Genomic DNA, 19,278 nt, shown 5'->3' with positions numbered 1-19,278 from the left:
AACCAGCGCCATCTTTCCCAGCAAACACCACCCATCGATGCTTGAAAAACAATACCAAAAGCGCCCAAGAACCAGTTAACTCCATCCATCTCCATACCCCAGCCAATCGCTAATCCTAGTCCCTCCCATAACTGATCTTCAACCGCTTAGCAGGCGGCTTCTCCCCATCCTCCGCATCCTCATTATCCTTCTCCTTATTCCCATTTCCATTCGCCACGCCAGCCTTCTTCTTATTCTTCGACGCTCCGCCCTTCACGCTCGCCGCTGCAGACGACGGCCCCCCGTCTGTGTTTAACCTCCCCGAAGACCCGTTATACGCGGATGTCGGCGTAGGCGCATGCGACGGTGTAGTCTGCGCGGACGACGGAGCGGGCGAATCCTATACAACAGCAACCGTCAGTCACCATCCAACATCACACCAATCACCAACCCAAATACAACACACCGCCGGAGGAGAAGCGCCGGAAAATAAAGAGTGAAGGGGCGAAGAGGACATACCCGCATGAAACTCGCCGAGCTCCGCGAAAACACCCGATCCGAATCCGTCACCTGGGCTTTGCGGCGCGCTGTGCCCGCGCCCGCAGGTAGGGCGATCCCGCTTGCGCTGAGCCCGGCCGTCGTACCCGAGCCCTTGATGTAGTTGTCGAAGCCCTTGATGATGTTGCCGGCGGTGGTTTCTTCGAGGTAGGATTGTTCGAAGCGGAAGATCTGGTCTTCGAGTTGGGACTGGGGGGTTTGCGTTAGTTAGTCGGTTGGGGTTTGTGCTGGTGGATGGGAGTTGGGAAGGTAACGAAACGCACCATGCTCTTGTCCATCAGGCGCTTCTTCTGGAGGGCGTCGCGGAGGTCGCGGCGAAGTTTTTCGTAGTAGGGCAGGCCGCGGTTGGCGCTGGGGGCTTCTGGGATTGAGTTTGCGGCTGTGGATGTTTGGCCTGGTGCGCTGGGGTTCGCGGTGCTTGTGTTTTGGGATGTTGCGCCGCCGATCGGGGCTGCTGGTTGTGTTGTGGGTGCGGTGTCTGCCATTTTGCTGGGTTGCGGGGTGGGGAGGCTATGTGATGCGCAATTCAGGAGAGTTGGTTGTGGTTCTGTAGTTATATGAGACGTGGAAGTGATGGATGGGTGGAATTGATGCTGCTGGTTGACTGGAGATCGTGCCGGATTTGACCCCGTTTGAGTAACTTTTGAAGCCGAAGAGCGCGGAGCTTATCACTGGTGTTTGCCTGGTTTGCACCTGCCTTGCATGCTCATCTCGTTCGCATGCATCCAACAACAAGTCAGCATCCACCCGTCATCAGCTCTCTCTTGTTCTTTGATTCTTTGATTCATATCTGTTGCCTTCTACAAAACATCCAAGTGGCATATATTGAACCCCGTACGTGAAACCATGGACCACTCAATGCACCACTCCGGCATGGATATGGACCACGGCGGCCACAGCGATATGGATATGGGCGGGAAGTGCAACATGAATGTAAGATTATCCCTTCCTCAGTCGATGTAGCTTGAGTCGGGAATATATACTGATAGCTGTAGATGCTCTTCACCTGGTCTACCAAGGATCTCTGCATCGTCTTCCGCCAGTGGCACATCAACGGCCCTCTCTCTCTTCTTGTTTCGCTTCTTGTCATCGTACTGTTGACCGCGGGCTACGAGGGCATCCGGCAAATCACACGAAAATACGAGGCTGCACAGGCTCAGCGTCTCAGTGCTGTTGGGGTAACAACGGCTACGAGTGGTAAGTGCTTTTCTCTTTCCTTTGGAGGGTAGATGATGATCTACGTTTGGTGGACTCCGAGCGGATGAGATGTTTTTTCATGTATCATTTCTATTGTATACCGGCGATGGCTGAAGCTCTCATTGACGAAACCGATATGAAGGCAATGAGTACGCCGATGAAGTCGCCGACGAGGCCGCGACGGCCTTCCATGCAAACCTAACCCATACTCTCCCGGACGCGAGCTCACCGCTAGTTGTAGGCAGGGATAACAGACGGGCTGTGGAACGAAGAGGGAAGATCACCCTTGCAGCTTTGTATGCCGTGCAGGTGTTCTATAGCTTCTTCATTATGTGAGTTGCTCGACGACTGTCCTTTTCTTTCGACTTCGACGCTGATATTGCTCAAGGCTGCTGTTCATGACCTATAATGGTTTCATCATGCTGGCAGTTGCCGTCGGTGCTTTCGTGGGATATCTGGTTTTTGGAGACAACCAATCCGCTGCGAAGACGGTGGCTTGTCATTGATGCGTTTCAAATTTGGTCTTTTCAAGCTGCCTTTTCCATGAGTTCGATGGCGAGATTTCTGCTTTATTTCGAGAAATATATGCTTTAGCCCATCTTTATGGCTTTTTTTTTTTGATGTCTTGCACCAGACCACTTTACTGAATCAAGGAACTTCCACATCGCTCCCATCATCTCCAAAGCCAAAGCTGAAGCCGCCTCCTTCTGATGCATCTTCAGTCTCATTTTGGTCCAGCTTTCCATGAACTAATTCATCCCACTTGCGCTTCTTGCCGTCGGCCTTTCTTTGCAGATCGTCAAGCGCTTGCTGGAGCAGTTCGGGGTGGAGCTTGCGCATGTTATCAACAAACCGCTCGTAGGGGTTATGCACCTCTTTCCTGAATCCGGAGACCTGATCGGCTTTGTTGGATAAGAAGTCGAGAGCAGCGGTCAGATGCGCACGCGGAATAAAGTTCTGTGTGATGGCAATACACGGTTCCAAATTCACGACCAGATGCCACCATCCAGAGGGAACGTGAAGGATCTCCCCTTCAACACAGATACCTTCAATGCAGCCCGGGGTACGTCGTGCTTCGGTATGGAAACCAAGCAGCCATTCTGCGATGCTCAGCGGTGACGTGACTTCGCTTTGATCATCGGAAACGAAGACACCAGGCGGCGGCGGAAGTCTTGACGAGGATGGAAACATGATCCAGTACTTGGAGCCGCGAATCACCGCGTTCCACGCGCTGGTTGCGTTCGGGTCTTTGTGAAACGTACTCCCGGACCGCTCGGGACCGATGATCAGCCACTGCCTGTCGGGGCGATCGTTCCCTAGCACGGAGAAGAAGTCTTCTCCAAGGCACGGAGGAGGCCAGTATGTCGCCTCGAGCTCTTCTTCTGGTGGACCAACCTTGAGTCCCATATTTGACACGAAGGCCCTATCGAACAAATACAGAGGGCTTTCATCCGAATTGTTTCGCATGTAATCCACATAGGTATCCAGCTTCCAGTCGACAGCCTCGGCACGAAATTTCACATCTCCATATTTGGCCAGCAGAGAGTCGACAGACCAGTTCATGTAGGCTGGCCACTTCTTGACCGGCTCGGTCAGGATGAAGGGCTTGTCTGTCCATTCTGCGTGAAATTCTTCTGGAGAGAGGTCCCGAAGCCGAGCAATCTGATTTCTTGAAGGGATATTGTTGACATAGGGACCGAGGCCAATGTGCGCACAGTAGAACGGACGGTGGAGGACATCGGAGTATAGACTAGAGCAGTCGAGAAGGGCAGTCTTGGACGGAGGCAGATTGAGATAGGTCGAACGCCATGTTCCTCTCCAAGTGAACGAGGAAGGGGGAGACCTAAGATAGACCCTTAGTGAGTGTCGCAATACTACAGTGATATGAAAGCAAAGAGTAATTATGCGTCTAATTGTATAGCAGAATCTATTAAGTAGTATTCTTACCAGATAAACAGCGCCTTCCACAGTTCCTCCGCCCTAGTGAATGCATAGAAAGCCTTACATGTCCGGCCAAATCGCAGAAGACTGGGACCATCCAGAGATTCCAGCAGCATCAAGATCAACTCATCGGGCAGGAAATTGAAGGTTCCAATGGCATCGCGGTGATTCTCATTAGCAAGCAAAGCATTGCCACTCGGCTTTACTCCTAGTGGATGACAGGGGAATGCATCCTTTCCGATTTGGTCCTGGAGATTGTCATTCTGGACAACACCGCCGTCCAGTGAGTGGTTCTCCAGGGATGTGATATCAGGCATTTCGACCTGCCGATAGTGTTGTTTACCGTATGGAGTAGTAGTAGGATGCCTGAGGCGGAGATTCCCGCAGGACTAACCAGAGATCAACGGGTCCAGTCCAGTGATCCAGTGAACCGAGTCCTGGAGAGGATTGTTTTCTGAATATGTTAAGATTTCTCCTAGAATGATCAGAGAAACAATCAACAAGTGTCATATCATTGTCCTTCTGCCTGATACCATCTCTCGAGCACGGATGACGGCAAAAAAAAAAATCCCACACAGGCAAAAACGAGATAAGTGACAGGCCCCGAACAGTAGGCGGTGAGGGTGGGTTGGGCAGAATTGACGCTAACAGGAAAAAATCAAAATTTCACGGCTTCAGGGAAGAAAAAAGAAAGAAACCACTTTTTTGCCCTCTTCGCTTTTTTCTCTTCCTTTTCTCTCCACCATCGGTGAAAAAAACATCCATCACCCACATTTATCTCAACACCACCATCTCCTAGTTCCTAATCATCTCTCATATTTCTTGAGAGTTGTGGTCCTAGTCTCTAGAATTTATTTTGTAAGAGACTCCCTTCTACTCTCAGCTTTCTGCAACTATATCTTTACCCCCCCGCTAGGTTCATTTGTCGCTAACAAACTTCAAAGTTCTCAATCAACAACCCCCACAGTTTGTTCGATCACAGCTCATCGCCTGTGATCACCATATTTAACAGTCGCAATCATGGCTTCTAACGATAAGGGTTTGGAGGAGATCCCTGAGGGTATGTTTGAATTTCATTTCTGTGTGTTCTGCCGACTAGGGGTGGGATTTCTTTCCCAGTTGCAGCCATTTTGTGGCGTCGATCGCAGCAGAGAAAAAAATCTTCCACCCAGTCGAAAATGAAGAAAAGAGTGTAACTAACAATCTTTCTTGCAAAATACAGGACAGATCGAGTCCAACTATGATGAGATTACCGACTCTTTCGACTCCATGGACCTCAAGCCCGAGCTGCTTCGCGGTATGTGTTGGCCCAGTATGGTGGGGTATGGGTTGTAGCCCAGACTAACGACTTTTTTCTTTCGCAGGTATCTACGCCTATGGTTTCGAGCGCCCCTCTGCTATTCAGCAGCGTGCTATCATGCCCATCATCAAGGGTATGTATATCAGAATGAAATTATCCGATTTGAGCTGGCATTAATCAACCACACAGGTAGCGATGTCATTGCCCAGGCCCAGTCCGGTACTGGCAAGACCGCCACTTTCTCCATCTCCGCCCTCCAGAAGATCGACCCCAACTTGAAGGCTTGCCAGGCTCTCATCCTCGCTCCCACCCGTGAGTTGGCCCAGCAGATCCAGAAGGTCGTTGTCGCCATCGGTGACTTCATGAGCCTTGAGTGCCACGCCTGTATTGGTGGTACCAACGTTCGTGAGGACATGAAGGCTCTTCAGGACGGCCCTCAGGTCGTTGTCGGTACCCCCGGCCGTGTCCAGGACATGATCCAGCGCCGTGTCCTCCGCACCGACCAGATGAAGCTGTTCATCCTTGATGAGGCCGATGAGATGCTTTCTGTAAGTACCGAGGAGCGCCTTTTGGGATCTTCCGAGGTTTGATACTAACACACCAAACAGCGTGGTTTCACCGAGCAGATCTACGACATCTTCCAGCTCCTTCCCCAGTCCACCCAGGTTGTCCTGCTTTCCGCTACCATGCCCCAGGATGTCCTTGAGGTCACCACCAAGTTCATGCGCGACCCCGTCCGTATCCTGGTCAAGAAGCAGGAACTTACCCTGGAAGGTATCAAGCAGTTCTACATCGCTGTCGAGAAGGAGGAGTGGAAGCTCGATACCCTCTCCGATCTGTACGAGACTGTCACCATCACCCAGGCCGTCATCTTCTGCAACACCCGCCGCAAGGTCGACTGGCTCACTGACAAGCTCACTGCCCGTGACTTCACTGTCTCTGCCATGCACGGTGATATGGAGCAGTCCCAGCGTGATGTTATCATGAAGGAGTTCCGTTCCGGTTCTTCTCGTGTCCTGATCGCCACCGATCTCCTGGCCCGTGGTATCGACGTCCAGCAGGTCTCTCTGGTCATCAACTACGATCTCCCCGCCAACCGTGAGAACTACATCCATCGTATTGGTCGTGGTGGTCGTTTCGGTCGTAAGGGTGTTGCCATCAACTTTGTCACTGCTGATGATGTCCGCATGATGCGTGAGATTGAGCAGTTCTACAGCACCCAGATCGAGGAGATGCCCATGAACGTTGCTGGTAAGTTTTATATATACCTCTGACGTCTATGATTGAACTTGATGCTAACGTTCCCTCTTAGACCTTATCTAAACACCTCAATTCACGATCGCAGTATGCCAATAACGTGCCAAGGGTAAGCTGCGGTGGAAAAGTCGTTTCATCATCGTTGCTTGTCTTTTGGCGAAGGAGAATCCTTTAAAAGTGGCTTTCTGTGTCTCCAGTTCTTCTGCTGGCAGTAGACTGCAGAGGGTGCGGCGGTAGGAGCAGCTATCGCTCCCTCTCTAAAGCTGCTGTTCATGGTTTCCTTTTTGTTTTCTATGCTTATGGAGATGCGACATGCTTGTGCTTTTTAACGCTGTAATTCATGGTTTCTCTTTTCCCTGCATCACTCGAGTTTCCCAACCTTTTTCTTTTTTCTTTTATATTCGCGCTTGGCTCGCCTTGGGTTGGTTAAGGATGCTGCTATCATGCCTAATCAGCTGGTTGAGCGGAAAATGTGTTTTGTTCCTTCAGGCGCTTTTCATGAACAGACAAGGCTGTTTGGTGGACGAATACATGATCATGACACGGAGGGTGGTTGCATACCTTCAGCACCATAGATAGAGGTAAATGCCATTCAATTGTTCAATTTATTGTCTATACTCTGTAGGTTGTGGGCCTAAAGTCTCATGCCCTTCGTCTGCCTGTATACATGGTTTGGCTGTACTTGTCCAATATCAGGTCCTTTGCAGAGTACATGTATTCAATGGCGGTTGTCACCTATGTCCGGTTCTGTGCACGCATATGAATTTCCAGGAGTCTTTCCAACAGAAACGCAATTCCAGCATAATCGGCATAAATGTCGAACAAAGATACGTATCCCCTTAATGTGTGGAGATAGATTGATGAGCTTCTCTTAAGCATGTGCTACGCAAACGCACCCACATCAATCACTCACCATCAAGTCATTTACCATTCCCCGTCCCATCCCCAACTGACCTCTCGATCTTCATGCCCATCACGCTACCTATCCAGTGCTGGCATCTACGTACACCCATGGAAACAACCACACCTCGCACCTGGGACCCGCATGCGCCCTCTCTCCTCTGGGCCCACGAGATCCGCCGCGAGAACGTCCACCTGGTCAACCAGCTCGAAGATCTGCGAAAGCATCTGGATGAACTGCAAGGTCGGATACGGGATACTGAAACACGGTTTGGCGATACTCATACCAGGCTGAGAGAGATCGAGGATATGATCGAGGGGAAGCTGGGAGGGATCTCCGAGCGCGTGGAAGCGTTAGTGGAGGAGCATGTTCTGTTGAAAGGGCGGCTGGGGGGTTGGGAAGAGGAGAGTAAGACGCGGGATGGGGAGTTGTGCCAGCTGAAGGAATCTATACGGAGCCTAGTTGTCGAGGAAGTTCGGGCTTGCTTTGCTAGGGAACGGGGCGTACTAGGAGGGGAGAAGCATGGTGGTGTTGGTATGTTTTTCTCCTCTCTCCCCCTATCCATTCTGTGATGGCTGCGTAATTTCCTGGTCTGTTATGCCCTTGCGCCACGGTGCACGATGCAGGCTCCTTCTGAGCAATTGATCTGGATATACTGACTGGTACAGATGCGGTGGGTGGCAACCAGGCATCACCAGATCCCGATATGGTCCCTGATTCAATGCGCAACGTCGAGTCCGCTACAGATCCCCTTCAGAAGAACTCCTTGCGGTCATTGACTGAGACTACCTGGGGATCATCGAATCAGTCGCAGAAGTCTTCAAACCGGAGCTTCGATTGTGGGGCGTATACCTTCGAGCTGGATGCGAATCAGCATCCACAGATCAAACAAGAGGGGAGGGATCTCGGCGAGTATCTCTCGCATGCTGAGGAAGTGCGCGCGCAGCTGCCCCCGCGGAAGAGGGAGGGCCGGATTGTTGAGAGATTCGTGCGAGGACTTGACGACCCGGGGACACGGTGTTTCTTAGAAGGCCAGATGGATAGGACCGGATGGTCGTGGGATGCCTTGGCCACGATAGTGCATGAGATTGAGAAGCAACGCGTGCAGACGCTGGTACTGCAGCAGCAGGTTAAGCTGGAGACCGGAAGGGACGGAGGAACTGTGCAAGCTGTGGCTGATGGTACAGCGCTCAAAAAGGGTAAGAGGCAAAGGAGGTTCATCCCAATCGTACCGGTAGACGAAGAGGATCTGGTATAATCATGAAGTTTGCGTTATTTCGCAGCGCAGGCCTCCCTTTTCTGCATGGTATGTATGTACATGTAGAGCAGCTAGCTCGGACACGCAAAAGATTCTGGCGGCAGGCGGCAAATAATTACCTGAGCCTCACGTCTCACCGTACACGTATCTTCCCTCGCGGTCCTTCACCTCCACCTCAATCCTGCCCTCTTCGATCTCCTTTCCGTCCACCTCAATCGATGCCTTCATCACATCACCCGCCTTGACCTCCCCGACCCCCTTGGGAGTACCCGTCAGCACGAGATCGCCCTTCTCCAGAGTCATGACCCGCGAGATCTCGGCCAGTTGTCTCGGGATGCGGTAGAGCATGAGTCCCGTCGAGTCTGCCTGGCGAAGCTGAGAGCCGAGGCTGAGGCGCAGGAACGCATTGTGTGGGTCAGTGATGCGCGACTTGGGGATCTCCTGCGAGATGGGAAGGAAGGTATCGAAGCCCTTGGCGATGGACCAGGGGAGGCCCTTCTTCTTCGCCTCGTCCTGAACGTTGCGGCCGGTCATGTCGATGGCAAGGAGGTAGCCTATGGTTGGAAAGCCTTGTTAGAACTCGATCATCGTCTGATTGAAGTAACCAGGCGTTTAGTAGGTTTGACTGACTGTGAATCGCATCCAGAGCACCCTTCTCATCATTCGGGTCCAGATCCCGAACCGTCTTGCCCATCACCAGTGCCAACTCCACCTCATAGTGCAGCTTGACTCCCTTGGGGCGCAGCACTGGACCCTCACCAGGGCAGAGGATGGAAGAGGAGGGCTTCAGGAAGAAGAAAGGCTGCTTGGGCTTGGTGTTGTTGAGCTCCGCAATGTGGTCACTGTGGGGAGTAATCGCAATTGTCAGCAAATTGTGGTCGCTAGCATTCAAGGCACAGATGCAATGGACTTACGCATAGTTCCGACCAATACAGATGACCTTTCGGCAATTGGCTCTGATTGAGGCGGCCATTTGTGATTTATGACTCTCCCGTGAATTTGTATACTAGAAGCTGGCTGTGTCCGAGTATTGCGGGATAGCCGTCAGTTATATCTGTCGGACAAGAGCCGATGCGACGGAATCGCGCTCCGCAATTGCTTGATTGTGCGGAGAACGCTCAGAATCTCCGAACTCGGCACTTTCATCCATCTGCCATCTGCTCCGTGTGTAAGCTGATATTTGCGCATTCTAGAGACATCAATGATGAATGTCGGCTAAATTGTCCATGGCAGGTCCATGGGGACTTGAGGATGCATGTTGCGGTTTCAATCGCTCTCTCCCATCTTGCGACTGCCAAGAGTCCCTCTTCCCGAACTGACATCAGCATCAACCAAGTTCACGACAGCCAACAGATTACGGAGTAATTTCAACATAAACATTCAAAATGCAAGTAGCAGAGATAATCTCAGATCTGACATCGCTACGAGTCTGCGTAAGTTGAGCTTCTGATTGATCCCTCATTCTGAAGCAAGGAATGCAGTCTTACTAACCCGTCTACAGGACTACCATGATGCTCTGGCCTTAGTCACTGTCAATGAAAGATTGAGCGAGGCAAAGCTGTCATCGGACGAGAGAGGCAAGGCAGCCGCTATCAAGCAACGACAGGAGCAGCAGAATGCGGACTTGTTGAAGGCGAAAGAGCTTGTTGATCTGCACTATGAGATGAAGGCAAAGCATGCGCAGGGCACGGTTGATGAAGAGCTTGCTCGTGCTCGAGATGCTGTAGCTCGTGTTCTGAGGGACCTGGAGGGTTGACATTGCGTCCTCAGTAACCGACCCTTTCTCTGATTGTTATTCAATGATGTATGATTATAATGCTACAAATACATTGCGGCGTAGATCGGGAGCCAGTTCTACTCAGATGTTCTTTGATATTGGTTGCTTGGGTCTCACTTCTAGAGCCTCAGCGAGCTCAGAATATATCAGCTCATGCCATTCTACTACTACCAACCAAGCGTTACAATGACTTGCGATTGCAGCCATTATTATAGCCCGCTGCTGTGAATGACCTCATTCCAGTTCCCTTTCGGGCTGATTGATATCCGGCCCGACGTTATCTCCGGTCTACGGGGAGCTGTTACAACCACAAACGTAACTTAGCACATCGTCTATTGCTGTTTCGCGTCTCTGCTTTTTGTTGCATAGCTGTCGTGCAATCCGTCTTTCTGACATCCAGCCAAAATGGCGTCCAGCATAGATGCCAAGCTACTCAAACAGACCAAGTTCCCGCCCGAGTTCAGTCGGAAGGTGGACATGAAAAAGGTCAACATCGAGGTCATGAAGAAGTGCGCACTGCCCTTGAACGCTCTCTGGAGAACACCTTTCAACTGACTGATCCTTTATCGCAGATGGATTGCAAAGAGAATATCTGAGATTCTGGGCAATGAAGACGACGTCATTATCGAGCTCTGTTTTAATCTACTGGAAGGAACACGTTTTGTATGTCGTTTTGAGGCTTGGTTCAGACATTTTGACCAAGGCTAATTGCATGTTCTGCTGCTACAGCCGGATATCAAAGCATTACAGATCCAGCTCACGGGCTTTTTGGATAAAGATACAGCCAAATTTTGCAAAGATCTATGGAGCCTGTGTCTCAGCGCTCAAGAGAATCCTCAGGGTGTTCCAAAGGAGCTCTTGGAGGCCAAGAAGCTTGAACTTATGCAGGAAAAGGTGGGACTACCGGGTGTGCCTCTAATTGATCTCACAACATGCTGACCATTCTTTCTATCTAGATTGAAGCGGAACGGGCTGCTGAGGAAGCGCGTCGCAAAAAAGAACAAGAACAGGCAAGGGAACGAGAACTCGAGGAAATCAGACAGAGGGAAAGATGGGACCGCAACCGCGGCAGGCGTGGTGGTGGCCGCGGAGGTCGGGACTTCGATAGACGGCCATTTAGAGACAACCGTTCCCCTCCCAGACGGCGCAGCCGAGACCGATTTCGTGACCAACCCTCGAGGAGAGAGTTTGACTCTTACGTACCCTCCGGTCGACGGGGCCGTCAGGCCTCAAGATCGCCGGACAGCTCTCGCTCCCGCTCCCGGTCCTTGCCTTCATCGCGATCACCACCTCGTCGACGCTTGTCTAACCGGGAGAGACCGCAAAATGGACGTCGTCGGTCAGTAAGCGGCTCTGTTTCTCCGGACCCCGGGGACCGCAGAAGACCGAGAAGGCGAAGTCCAGATTACGGTGATCGAGCTAGATCCATATCCCGCAGTGATTCATCACGCTCACGTACTCCCAGAAGAGACCGCAGGAGACAAGGGGGCACTTCTTCCCGCAGTTCGTCCCGTTCACCTGCACCCCAAGACCGACGCAGAAGGGGCGAATCGTCTGTTTCGAGGTCACGTTCCAGGTCGCGAAGACCGGAAGAGAAGAGCAGCAGACGGAGGGGGTCTTCGCCTTATACCTCAAGAGCTGATAAGAGAGAACCAACCGCTGATCTTGCAAAGGCCCGCAAATCTCGTGATGATCGCCGTTTGAGTCGCAGCAGAGATCGCGACGAACATCGCAGACGACATCGATCACCCCGGAGCATAAGCCGCAGCCGCAGCCGCAGTCGAGGTCGTTCTCGCACAGGAAGCGTTAGTCCTCGGCGTCCCTCTCACAGCCGTAGCCGTAGCCGCAGCCATGGAAGAGAGAGAAAGAGACGTCGCTCACTTCAGAGATATGCCCCAGCCGCCCGAAGACGGCGCAACACCTCTTCTGTATCTACACATACTGAGAAACGACAGAGGATGGCTGATCGAGACGAGGAACCCACCAAACGATCCCCTTCACCTCCCGCAAAACCGAGCTCCACGGATCAAGAGATGAAGGATGTCGACGAGGTGGGTAAATAATTTTCAAAAAGGATATTCTACACGATGAGTTAATCCTTGATCCTTGATGTTCGTTCCTATATCCGTCCTTTTCGAATTCGTCCTTGCGTCAACTTGGATATCGGGCTAATCATATAGCACAGTCTGCCCGCTCGAAACCGCACCGGTTACGTATATCAAGCTCGGAGTTGCGCGAGAAGCTCCTCCGCGAAAAGCTTGTTGCCATGCGCCGTACCACTTCTGGCAATAAGGTAGGTGAGAGCATGACAGCTTCGAAGTAATACCCAAAAACGAGAATCTAGCATCACTTGCCACCTGATCTAGAGTGGATGCATCCCCATTTTCTGGCTTGTGCCTTGCTGGTTATATTTTCTTGAATCTAGAACCGCCTCTTCTTGTGAAGCTCATAGCCATGGAGAGACTATGATTTAGCACCTGCACCTGGGAGCTGATCAGCAAATGTTCGCTTAACTATCTGTGTGATATGAAGCCGAGTTGACTTTTCCACGAGTCTAGACTTGATTTACAATTTCGCATCATCTTGCTCATCCAGAGGTTAAGGCTACCGTACTTTTGACCCGTTCCAACCCCTGACTATCGCCGTAGTCTCTCTAGTCCAGCAACTCCCACAAGTGCATACTCCATACTTGGACGATCACAGCTTCCAGATCCGATCAACAGTCCAGGCTCCAGATAGGCCCATTTTAAAACCTGAAAGTCAAATTCAAATCAACATGCCGATCACCGGCCCCCAAGAGATGTTCTTACTACTTTCTTCTTTGTTTGTTCTTTGAAAACATTGGCGTGGACTATGCGCGCCCTTACAACCGACTAGCCCAAAGATAGTCACTCGTAGTTGTACCCGATATCTCGTCTATCCACGGAGTACGAAGTACAACATCAGGCTATCGTCTCTTCTGATCTATTTCCCAACAATCCATTACCTAGCCTAGTAGTAGTTCTCAACCAGAGTCAAATGACAGTGTACGGAAGTCCTCCGTACTTGCCACCCTATCTAACCCCAAATAGCTGAGACCTGCAGTTTGCAGTCCGACACAGTACCTAGTACCTACTCGTAGTCCGTAATCATGCTCAGCGGTGGATCAATCAAGCTTTAATATCCTGTCAGGAATCGGCATTGGAGAAAACCGCATGCATGCATGCATACTACGTACATGGTACATACCTACGTAGTATAGTTACATGCATGTTGTTGCTGACAGCTGCAGCTTGACCCATGCTAGCAGCTAGCTAGTCTAGGGACTAGATAATTCGTAGCGTAAACGCTCCAAAGCCCTCCGAGGCTCCGACTCAAGAGGCTTAAGGCCCAAGGCACATTTTTTTTCCTTGTCTACTTTTAGATGATGATCGGCGACGGCCCCGCGTGCATTGTCTTACTTGACCCTTTCGTCATGGCAGGGACGATCGCTATCGGGCGACTCCAGCGAGGATCGGGCGGATCGGGCTGTGCTGTGGGTTCACTGGGTGGGGTGTGGGACTGAGCGGGTTGCTACGGAACTCGTAGTTGTTAGATAGTGTGGTATTGTCATATCTGGGTTTGAGCGAGGATTTCGTGGTTACTATGCTTGGATGGGAGAGTGTCTGCGTAGCGTAGATATCAGATACAGGGGACTGGCAGGATGGATGTACGGGATTTACTTTGGTTGGTAAGGGAACCGAGACTGGAATAAAGTGACAAACAACAACCGCCTCTGATATAGTCTTTCGAACAGAAAGAAATAGAATTAGAATTAGTTATGTACAGGACTATTGAACCATATTCTCCCATTTCCATCGTCTCATAACTTTGTAACTGAACCGGTCTAGAACCGCAATTATCGTCTAGACTAGAAAGATCTAGTAGGTGCAAGCGGAAACACTGATGGTGGTGGTCACAGTGATCACCGTAACGGACTTCGAAGGCACGCCAGTAGGAGCAGCGGTGATACCGGGAGCACCGGGCTCGGTCTTGGTAGCAACGGGAACGGGCTCGGATCCGGACTTCGAGGGGACCACGGAGCCAGCAGGGGAAGAAGCGTTGGGAGCCGAGGGAACGGAGCCGCTGGGAGCCCCAGAAGCACCACCGGAAGGAACAGGAACGGCCCCGGTGTTGGTGGCAATTGGAATCACAGTCTCAGAAGTGGTGGTGTCACAGGGAGTCTCGGAAGCCCCAGGCACTGAAGGGACGGAGACAGAGGGAGCACCACCAGAAGGAATAGTGACGCTGGGGGCTCCAGGAGCACCACCAGAGGGAGCAGGAACGGCCCCGGTGTTGGTGGCAATTGGAGTCACAGTCTGAGAAGTGGTGGTATCACAGGGAGTCTCAGAAGCCCCGGGCACTGAAGGGACAGAGACGGAGGGAGCACCGGTGGTAGGCACGCTGGTGGTACCGGTAGGGGAAGCATTGCTGGGAACGGGGACACCAGGGGCAGAGACGCTAGGAACACCGGAGCCAGCGGGGACTGTCGGGATAGAAGGAACACCAGGTGCAGAGACGCTAGGGACACCGGAGCCAGTGGGGACAGCCGGGATAGAAGGAACACCAGGTGCAGAGACGCTAGGAACACCGGAGCCAGTGGGGACGGCCGGGATAGAAGGAACACCGGTAACGGAGGCCGAAGGGAGGCTAGGGACTCCAGTGCTGCTGGGGATGGCGACGGTGGAAGTGAAGGTGGAACCGCCGGGGAGTTGGCCACAGCCAGTGAGCCATCCGAACAGAATGATTTCGATGCTGGCGTCGATCTCAATACCAGCGGCACCACCAAGGATGGCAGCGAGCTGAGCACGAGCGTCAATGGACAGGGTGGCCACGCTCTGGCCGTGAATGAGGACAGAGATCACACCACGGAGAACGGCGCCCAGAGACGCCTCAACAGTGCCAGTGATGAAGGTAGTCAACTCGCCAATGAGACCGGTGGACACATTCAAGGAGACGTCAGCCTCCAGACCGAAAGAGAGCCAGAACAGCACAACAGCCTTGAGCTCAGCGCCGAGCGAGCAGCTCGAGCTGGTGAGCCAGGCGACGAGGGCGGTGCGGATTTCGATATCGATGTCGATGGCAAGGCTTCCCTTGGCGCAAGCCTGGAGGGCAGCCAGAACGTGAGCTTCAAGGTCAATAGCAATATCGGCCTCGAGGAAGGCGGCGAGAGAAGCCTGGGCACTGGCAGCAAGAATGCCAGTCTCTTCAACAAGCATGCCGATGGAAGCACCGGCGGAGATCGCTGTCAGGCCTCCGGTAGGCAAGGAGCCAATGGCGATAACATCGCCACCAGCCCGGCCGTCCAGCCAGGCCTCAACGGCAATCTGCAGAGAAGCGCTCAGGGAGCATTCGGAGCTGGAGAGCCAAGCCGTCAGGGCAGCCTTGACGTCAGCGGCCAAGTCAACAATGACACCGCCACCAGCACAGAGACCAAGAGCAGCCTTGACCTTGGCGTCGAGCGCAAGACCGAGGGATCCAGAGAGGAATGCAGACAGAGAAGCCTGAGCGGATGCGCTCAGCACGACATCGGCAGCGATCTCAACGGAAGTGAAGATACCCTCGATGGTCACGAAGAGATCGCCCTTGGCAGCAATGTCAGCGCAGGTAGGGATCAGCACCGACAGGCCAGCGCAAACGTCGACGGACAGGATGGCGGACTCCTCACCGTGACACCAGTCGAGCAAAGATGCCTTTATGGATGCATCAAGCTCGAGAGCAGCTCCAGTTCGGAGCCACGCGGCCAGTTCAGCCCTGGCGGCACTGTGGATAGCACCGGCCTTGCAACCCAGCGCACCTCCCTGCAGGGCAGCAGCTGCCTGAGCACTCAGACCAGCGAGGAGAGTGGTTGTGCTGTCGTGTCCACCGAGGATAGCACCGATCAGTCCCTTGAGGTCCAGTCCGGCATCAACCGAAAGACCAGCATCGATGGAGAGATCACCAATCTCAACGTCAGCGCCAACGTTCAAGTTGCGCCTGTCCAACGAGAGATCGGCGGGCAGGGCGAGAACGTAGCTCGCCAGACTGGCCAGCGCGAAGAGGCTGTCAGAACGCATTGTGATTGGTTTGTTGTTGTTGTTCTTGTACACAGATGATACAGCGAGATATGAACGAGTGTCTCGGTAAGTTTATTGCAGTATGAAAAGAATGACTGGCTATGAACAGCCGAATTTTGTTAACGATAGACTGGTCAGGATTTGACAAGACAATCAAAAGAGAGGCTGAAAAGAAAGAAACAGAAACAACAGAAAGGATTGAAGGCGTGTTTGACGATCGAACATAGAGGTGATCATCCTCGAGGTATATATACCCCTGAGAGAGCAGTATGCTTGATAGCCTTCATGTATAGCAACCCCGAGTGCGGTCCGCCATTGGCGGACCACCGGCAGCGCTATTCTAGTCTAGCTGCAGTGCTAAACTAGCCAAGATTCACAGCAGGGAAGGGGCTCAGGAGACTAGCTAGATAGATAGTCAGGAGCAATGATCGAAGACCCGGATCTGCACAGGACCTCTGTCAACAAAGTGGATCGCCAGCTGCCAGTGATAAAGCACAAGGGAAGGCTGCACTATCTTCAAAAGAGGAAACTTCCGAAACAAACGGGGTTGAGAGAGAGAAAAAAAAAAAAAAAAAAATCTATTTCAGGCAGCACCACAACATGGTTTGCTGGAATTGCTGCATCATGACCCAGCAATGGCGGAACAACCGGATACATCAGGAGCCCAGAAGTGATCAGACATGAGGCCATCACATATCAAGGGGGAAAGGACTTGCAGCGTACAATCTCCCAGTAGCATGAATTTCCGGGTCTGCAGAAATAGAGCAGATCGAGACATGAAGCTGCGGTTAATGGTTACCCCAGGCCCATAGTTCCGTATGTGTGTATGAAGTAGGGAGGGCTCTTAGATTCCCAATTGTATGATCCTGATAGTCGAAGCCACCAAATGCATAGTACAGAGGACCATCAGTGCCAAGGGAGGTCACCGAGCCGAACAGGAGGCCCAAAGGACGGGGGGTTTTCTTTCAGAACTCGTGCAGTCGAGCAATCCGGTGCAGGAAGGCCGGAAAATGGAAGCATTATCCCGTGATCGACTACAGTCGAGTTGTAAACAGGAAAAGTGCAATCGGCCGGCTCATTGAGCATCTTTGCGGCGCCGTTAGCAAATAGGCTGGCCTGCCAACCATGCTAGGTACCGATTTTGAAAGGATGCGGCACCAGCCAATGGGAGCCTCCGAGGAAGTTATTCGGCGTTTCTTTTGGTAAACAAGCTAGGATATTTGCGGAATCACGTTCGCTGCCGAGTCAAACCATGGATGATCAACATAGCCGGTGTTTTGCCCCAACCTGCTAGCGGCTATCCCTGAGTAGTTAATGGCAATGTTCAGGGTGTGATAGTTCATACCACTTCCTGGTGGGTTTTTCCATGTTAGTATGGAGTATGTATTCCGTCGTATGGGAGTACCTAGTTAGTTGGTACTTAGTAGGAGTGGACATATGATGAAATTATTTCGAGTGGAAAAGCTGAAACCTCTTTTCTTTCCTCCCTTCAGTGATCAATTCTCCAGGAGAGAAAGTAATCGGTGACAAAAATGGAGAGGGCGTACCTTTTTTTGAGGCGTGGTTCCCACAAAAGAGCGCAACAAAAGTGGAAAAGAGGTAAAGAGTAGACAGTATAGAGTGAGACATTTCGACACCAAAATGTTGATTGATCGATTTTTCGATGTCTCTTGCCTGCAAACAAGGTTAGTTTGTTCATAGAGGGGTGTGGTAGGCTGGTAAGCATAGCGGAATCAATGCACATGTTACCAGTTCAAGACCAGGAGCTCTCGATGATAAACAGAATTATGCAAATCATCTCAGTATCTGCCTGTGCATAAAGAGCAACTCAGAATGAATATTGTGGTTTGTGCTTTCTAATTTGAGGAAGCACAATATCCCCAGTGTTGTTGCTTGAATGGAGGTCAAGATACAATAATACTGCGGTCGCAGCCATGGCCTGCCCCTTCTGGTCTGGGCTCCAGCAGAAGGATCTAGCCTCTCATGGGGTCTGTAGAAAAAGGAAAGACCTAGTTCACTGTGCAGGCCTGTGCAGTCACCCAGAGTGTGGATATGCTGTGGGAGGTATCACAAAAGGGCCGGCCGCTGCTGGGGAGGTCTCGTCAACAACCCTCTCGCCAGTGTTCAGTCTCTACCTTCTCGGCCTTTGAAGTTTTCAAGACTTTGAGTCATTAATAATCTTCCTTAGTTAATGAGTTAGGAGTTTAAAATGGTTATCCTGTGGGTCATTGGCTTGCTGCACCTTAGTTCTTTGTCCCTGACTAACCGCTCCTCTCGATCGCCAGAAATTGCCAAGTTTGTGGACGCTACTTCATAAAACAGACAGGTCACGGACTCGCAGCCCCATGCTTCCACATCGAGTTTATGGAAAGTCGACCTGGACCAGCATGAGGGTAATTTGGCCGTTGCTCTGTCAATTACTCGATTTCGAGTTCGAACGCCTGCGGTCTAGGAGAGACATCGGAAAGTTTGTTTCTCGCAAGCAGTCGGCGATACCATGCCCGGAGATGGCTGCTTGAACAGGCGTTCCTGGTCACTGACCTTGGTTCCGCCACAAGGGGGAAGTAGTATAACCCCTTCGAACCCCGTCCCCAGCAATCGCATCATCAGATCAAAATAACCGATGCAATGCTGAACTCTGGATTCCGGAGCTGCCTTTGAAACGGCTAGGGAAAGCTTAAGACCGCATCGCGGTTTCATGTTGGCTGGTCGATCATCGCGAATGGCGATGTTTCTGGATGAAACATGGGCCAGGAACCAGGAGCTGAGGGAGAGAACCATAGTTAGAACACTTCACGTGCCCTAATCCGAGCGATGATCCGATAAACCATAGGCTAATGCTCCCCATTGTCGAGTTCAAGGATCCCCTGCTGTCTCATGAAGTTGGCCGAGAATGGGAACTTTGAGATAAACGAAAGGAAAGGGGGAAACATCATGGGATTCGTATATGTCAGGTGACAAGTGCTGACCACCTCAGATCACAGACGATCTTCAACTTGGCTCTCACACACTGATGATGGTTGTCGGACTGTCATT

General features: G+C 51.8%; 9 protein-coding genes across 9 annotated transcripts, besides 1 other annotated feature; 5 read left to right on the top strand and 4 right to left on the bottom strand.

Moving 5' to 3' along the window:
- Positions 1-115: 115 nt before the first annotated feature.
- ACLA_036150 (chromatin modification-related protein EAF6/MEAF6) lies at positions 116-1,022 on the bottom strand (the record flags this gene model as incomplete). Its single annotated transcript, XM_001270837.1, has 3 exons — positions 116-379; positions 499-726; positions 801-1,022. The coding sequence occupies 3 exons, from the start codon at positions 1,020-1,022 to the stop codon at positions 116-118; spliced, it is 714 nt and encodes a 237-aa protein (XP_001270838.1).
- A 361-nt stretch (positions 1,023-1,383) lies between these two features.
- On the top strand, positions 1,384-2,240 carry ACLA_036140 (low-affinity Cu transporter; the record flags this gene model as incomplete). The annotated part of the gene is made up of 4 exons (XM_001270836.1): positions 1,384-1,470; positions 1,533-1,734; positions 1,877-2,066; positions 2,123-2,240. The coding sequence occupies 4 exons, from the start codon at positions 1,384-1,386 to the stop codon at positions 2,238-2,240; spliced, it is 597 nt and encodes a 198-aa protein (XP_001270837.1).
- Positions 2,241-2,382: 142 nt separating this feature from the next.
- Positions 2,383-3,992, bottom strand: ACLA_036130 (putative F-box and JmjC domain protein; the record flags this gene model as incomplete). Its single annotated transcript, XM_001270835.1, has 2 exons — positions 2,383-3,577; positions 3,682-3,992. 2 exons carry the CDS (start codon positions 3,990-3,992, stop codon positions 2,383-2,385), a joined length of 1,506 nt encoding a protein of 501 aa, XP_001270836.1.
- A 703-nt stretch (positions 3,993-4,695) lies between these two features.
- Positions 4,696-6,298, top strand: tif1 (putative eukaryotic translation initiation factor 4; the record flags this gene model as incomplete). The annotated part of the gene is made up of 6 exons (XM_001270834.1): positions 4,696-4,735; positions 4,898-4,972; positions 5,040-5,108; positions 5,165-5,523; positions 5,584-6,226; positions 6,288-6,298. 6 exons carry the CDS (start codon positions 4,696-4,698, stop codon positions 6,296-6,298), a joined length of 1,197 nt encoding a protein of 398 aa, XP_001270835.1.
- Positions 6,299-7,243: 945 nt separating this feature from the next.
- Positions 7,244-8,391, top strand: ACLA_036110 (uncharacterized protein; the record flags this gene model as incomplete). The annotated part of the gene is made up of 2 exons (XM_001270833.1): positions 7,244-7,667; positions 7,802-8,391. The coding sequence occupies 2 exons, from the start codon at positions 7,244-7,246 to the stop codon at positions 8,389-8,391; spliced, it is 1,014 nt and encodes a 337-aa protein (XP_001270834.1).
- Positions 8,392-8,517: 126 nt separating this feature from the next.
- ACLA_036100 (fumarylacetoacetate hydrolase family protein) lies at positions 8,518-9,364 on the bottom strand (the record flags this gene model as incomplete). The annotated part of the gene is made up of 3 exons (XM_001270832.1): positions 8,518-8,945; positions 9,022-9,233; positions 9,306-9,364. 3 exons carry the CDS (start codon positions 9,362-9,364, stop codon positions 8,518-8,520), a joined length of 699 nt encoding a protein of 232 aa, XP_001270833.1.
- A 412-nt stretch (positions 9,365-9,776) lies between these two features.
- Positions 9,777-10,147, top strand: ACLA_036090 (uncharacterized protein; the record flags this gene model as incomplete). The annotated part of the gene is made up of 2 exons (XM_001270831.1): positions 9,777-9,824; positions 9,893-10,147. The coding sequence occupies 2 exons, from the start codon at positions 9,777-9,779 to the stop codon at positions 10,145-10,147; spliced, it is 303 nt and encodes a 100-aa protein (XP_001270832.1).
- Positions 10,148-10,573: 426 nt separating this feature from the next.
- Positions 10,574-12,491, top strand: ACLA_036080 (PWI domain-containing protein; the record flags this gene model as incomplete). The annotated part of the gene is made up of 5 exons (XM_001270830.1): positions 10,574-10,677; positions 10,741-10,831; positions 10,898-11,062; positions 11,125-12,219; positions 12,354-12,491. 5 exons carry the CDS (start codon positions 10,574-10,576, stop codon positions 12,489-12,491), a joined length of 1,593 nt encoding a protein of 530 aa, XP_001270831.1.
- Positions 12,492-14,067: 1,576 nt separating this feature from the next.
- Positions 14,068-16,242, bottom strand: ACLA_036070 (putative cell wall protein; the record flags this gene model as incomplete). The annotated part of the gene is made up of 1 exon (XM_001270829.1): positions 14,068-16,242. The coding sequence occupies one exon, from the start codon at positions 16,240-16,242 to the stop codon at positions 14,068-14,070; it is 2,175 nt and encodes a 724-aa protein (XP_001270830.1).
- Positions 14,631-14,814: a microsatellite.
- Positions 16,243-19,278: the final 3,036 nt, after the last annotated feature.

The sequence above is a fragment of the Aspergillus clavatus genome, genomic scaffold (genome assembly GCF_000002715.2).
Source record: "Aspergillus clavatus NRRL 1 1099423829802 genomic scaffold, whole genome shotgun sequence".
Classification (NCBI taxonomy): Eukaryota; Fungi; Ascomycota; class Eurotiomycetes; order Eurotiales; family Aspergillaceae; genus Aspergillus; species Aspergillus clavatus.
This window is presented reverse-complemented; position numbering and strand designations above follow the sequence as displayed.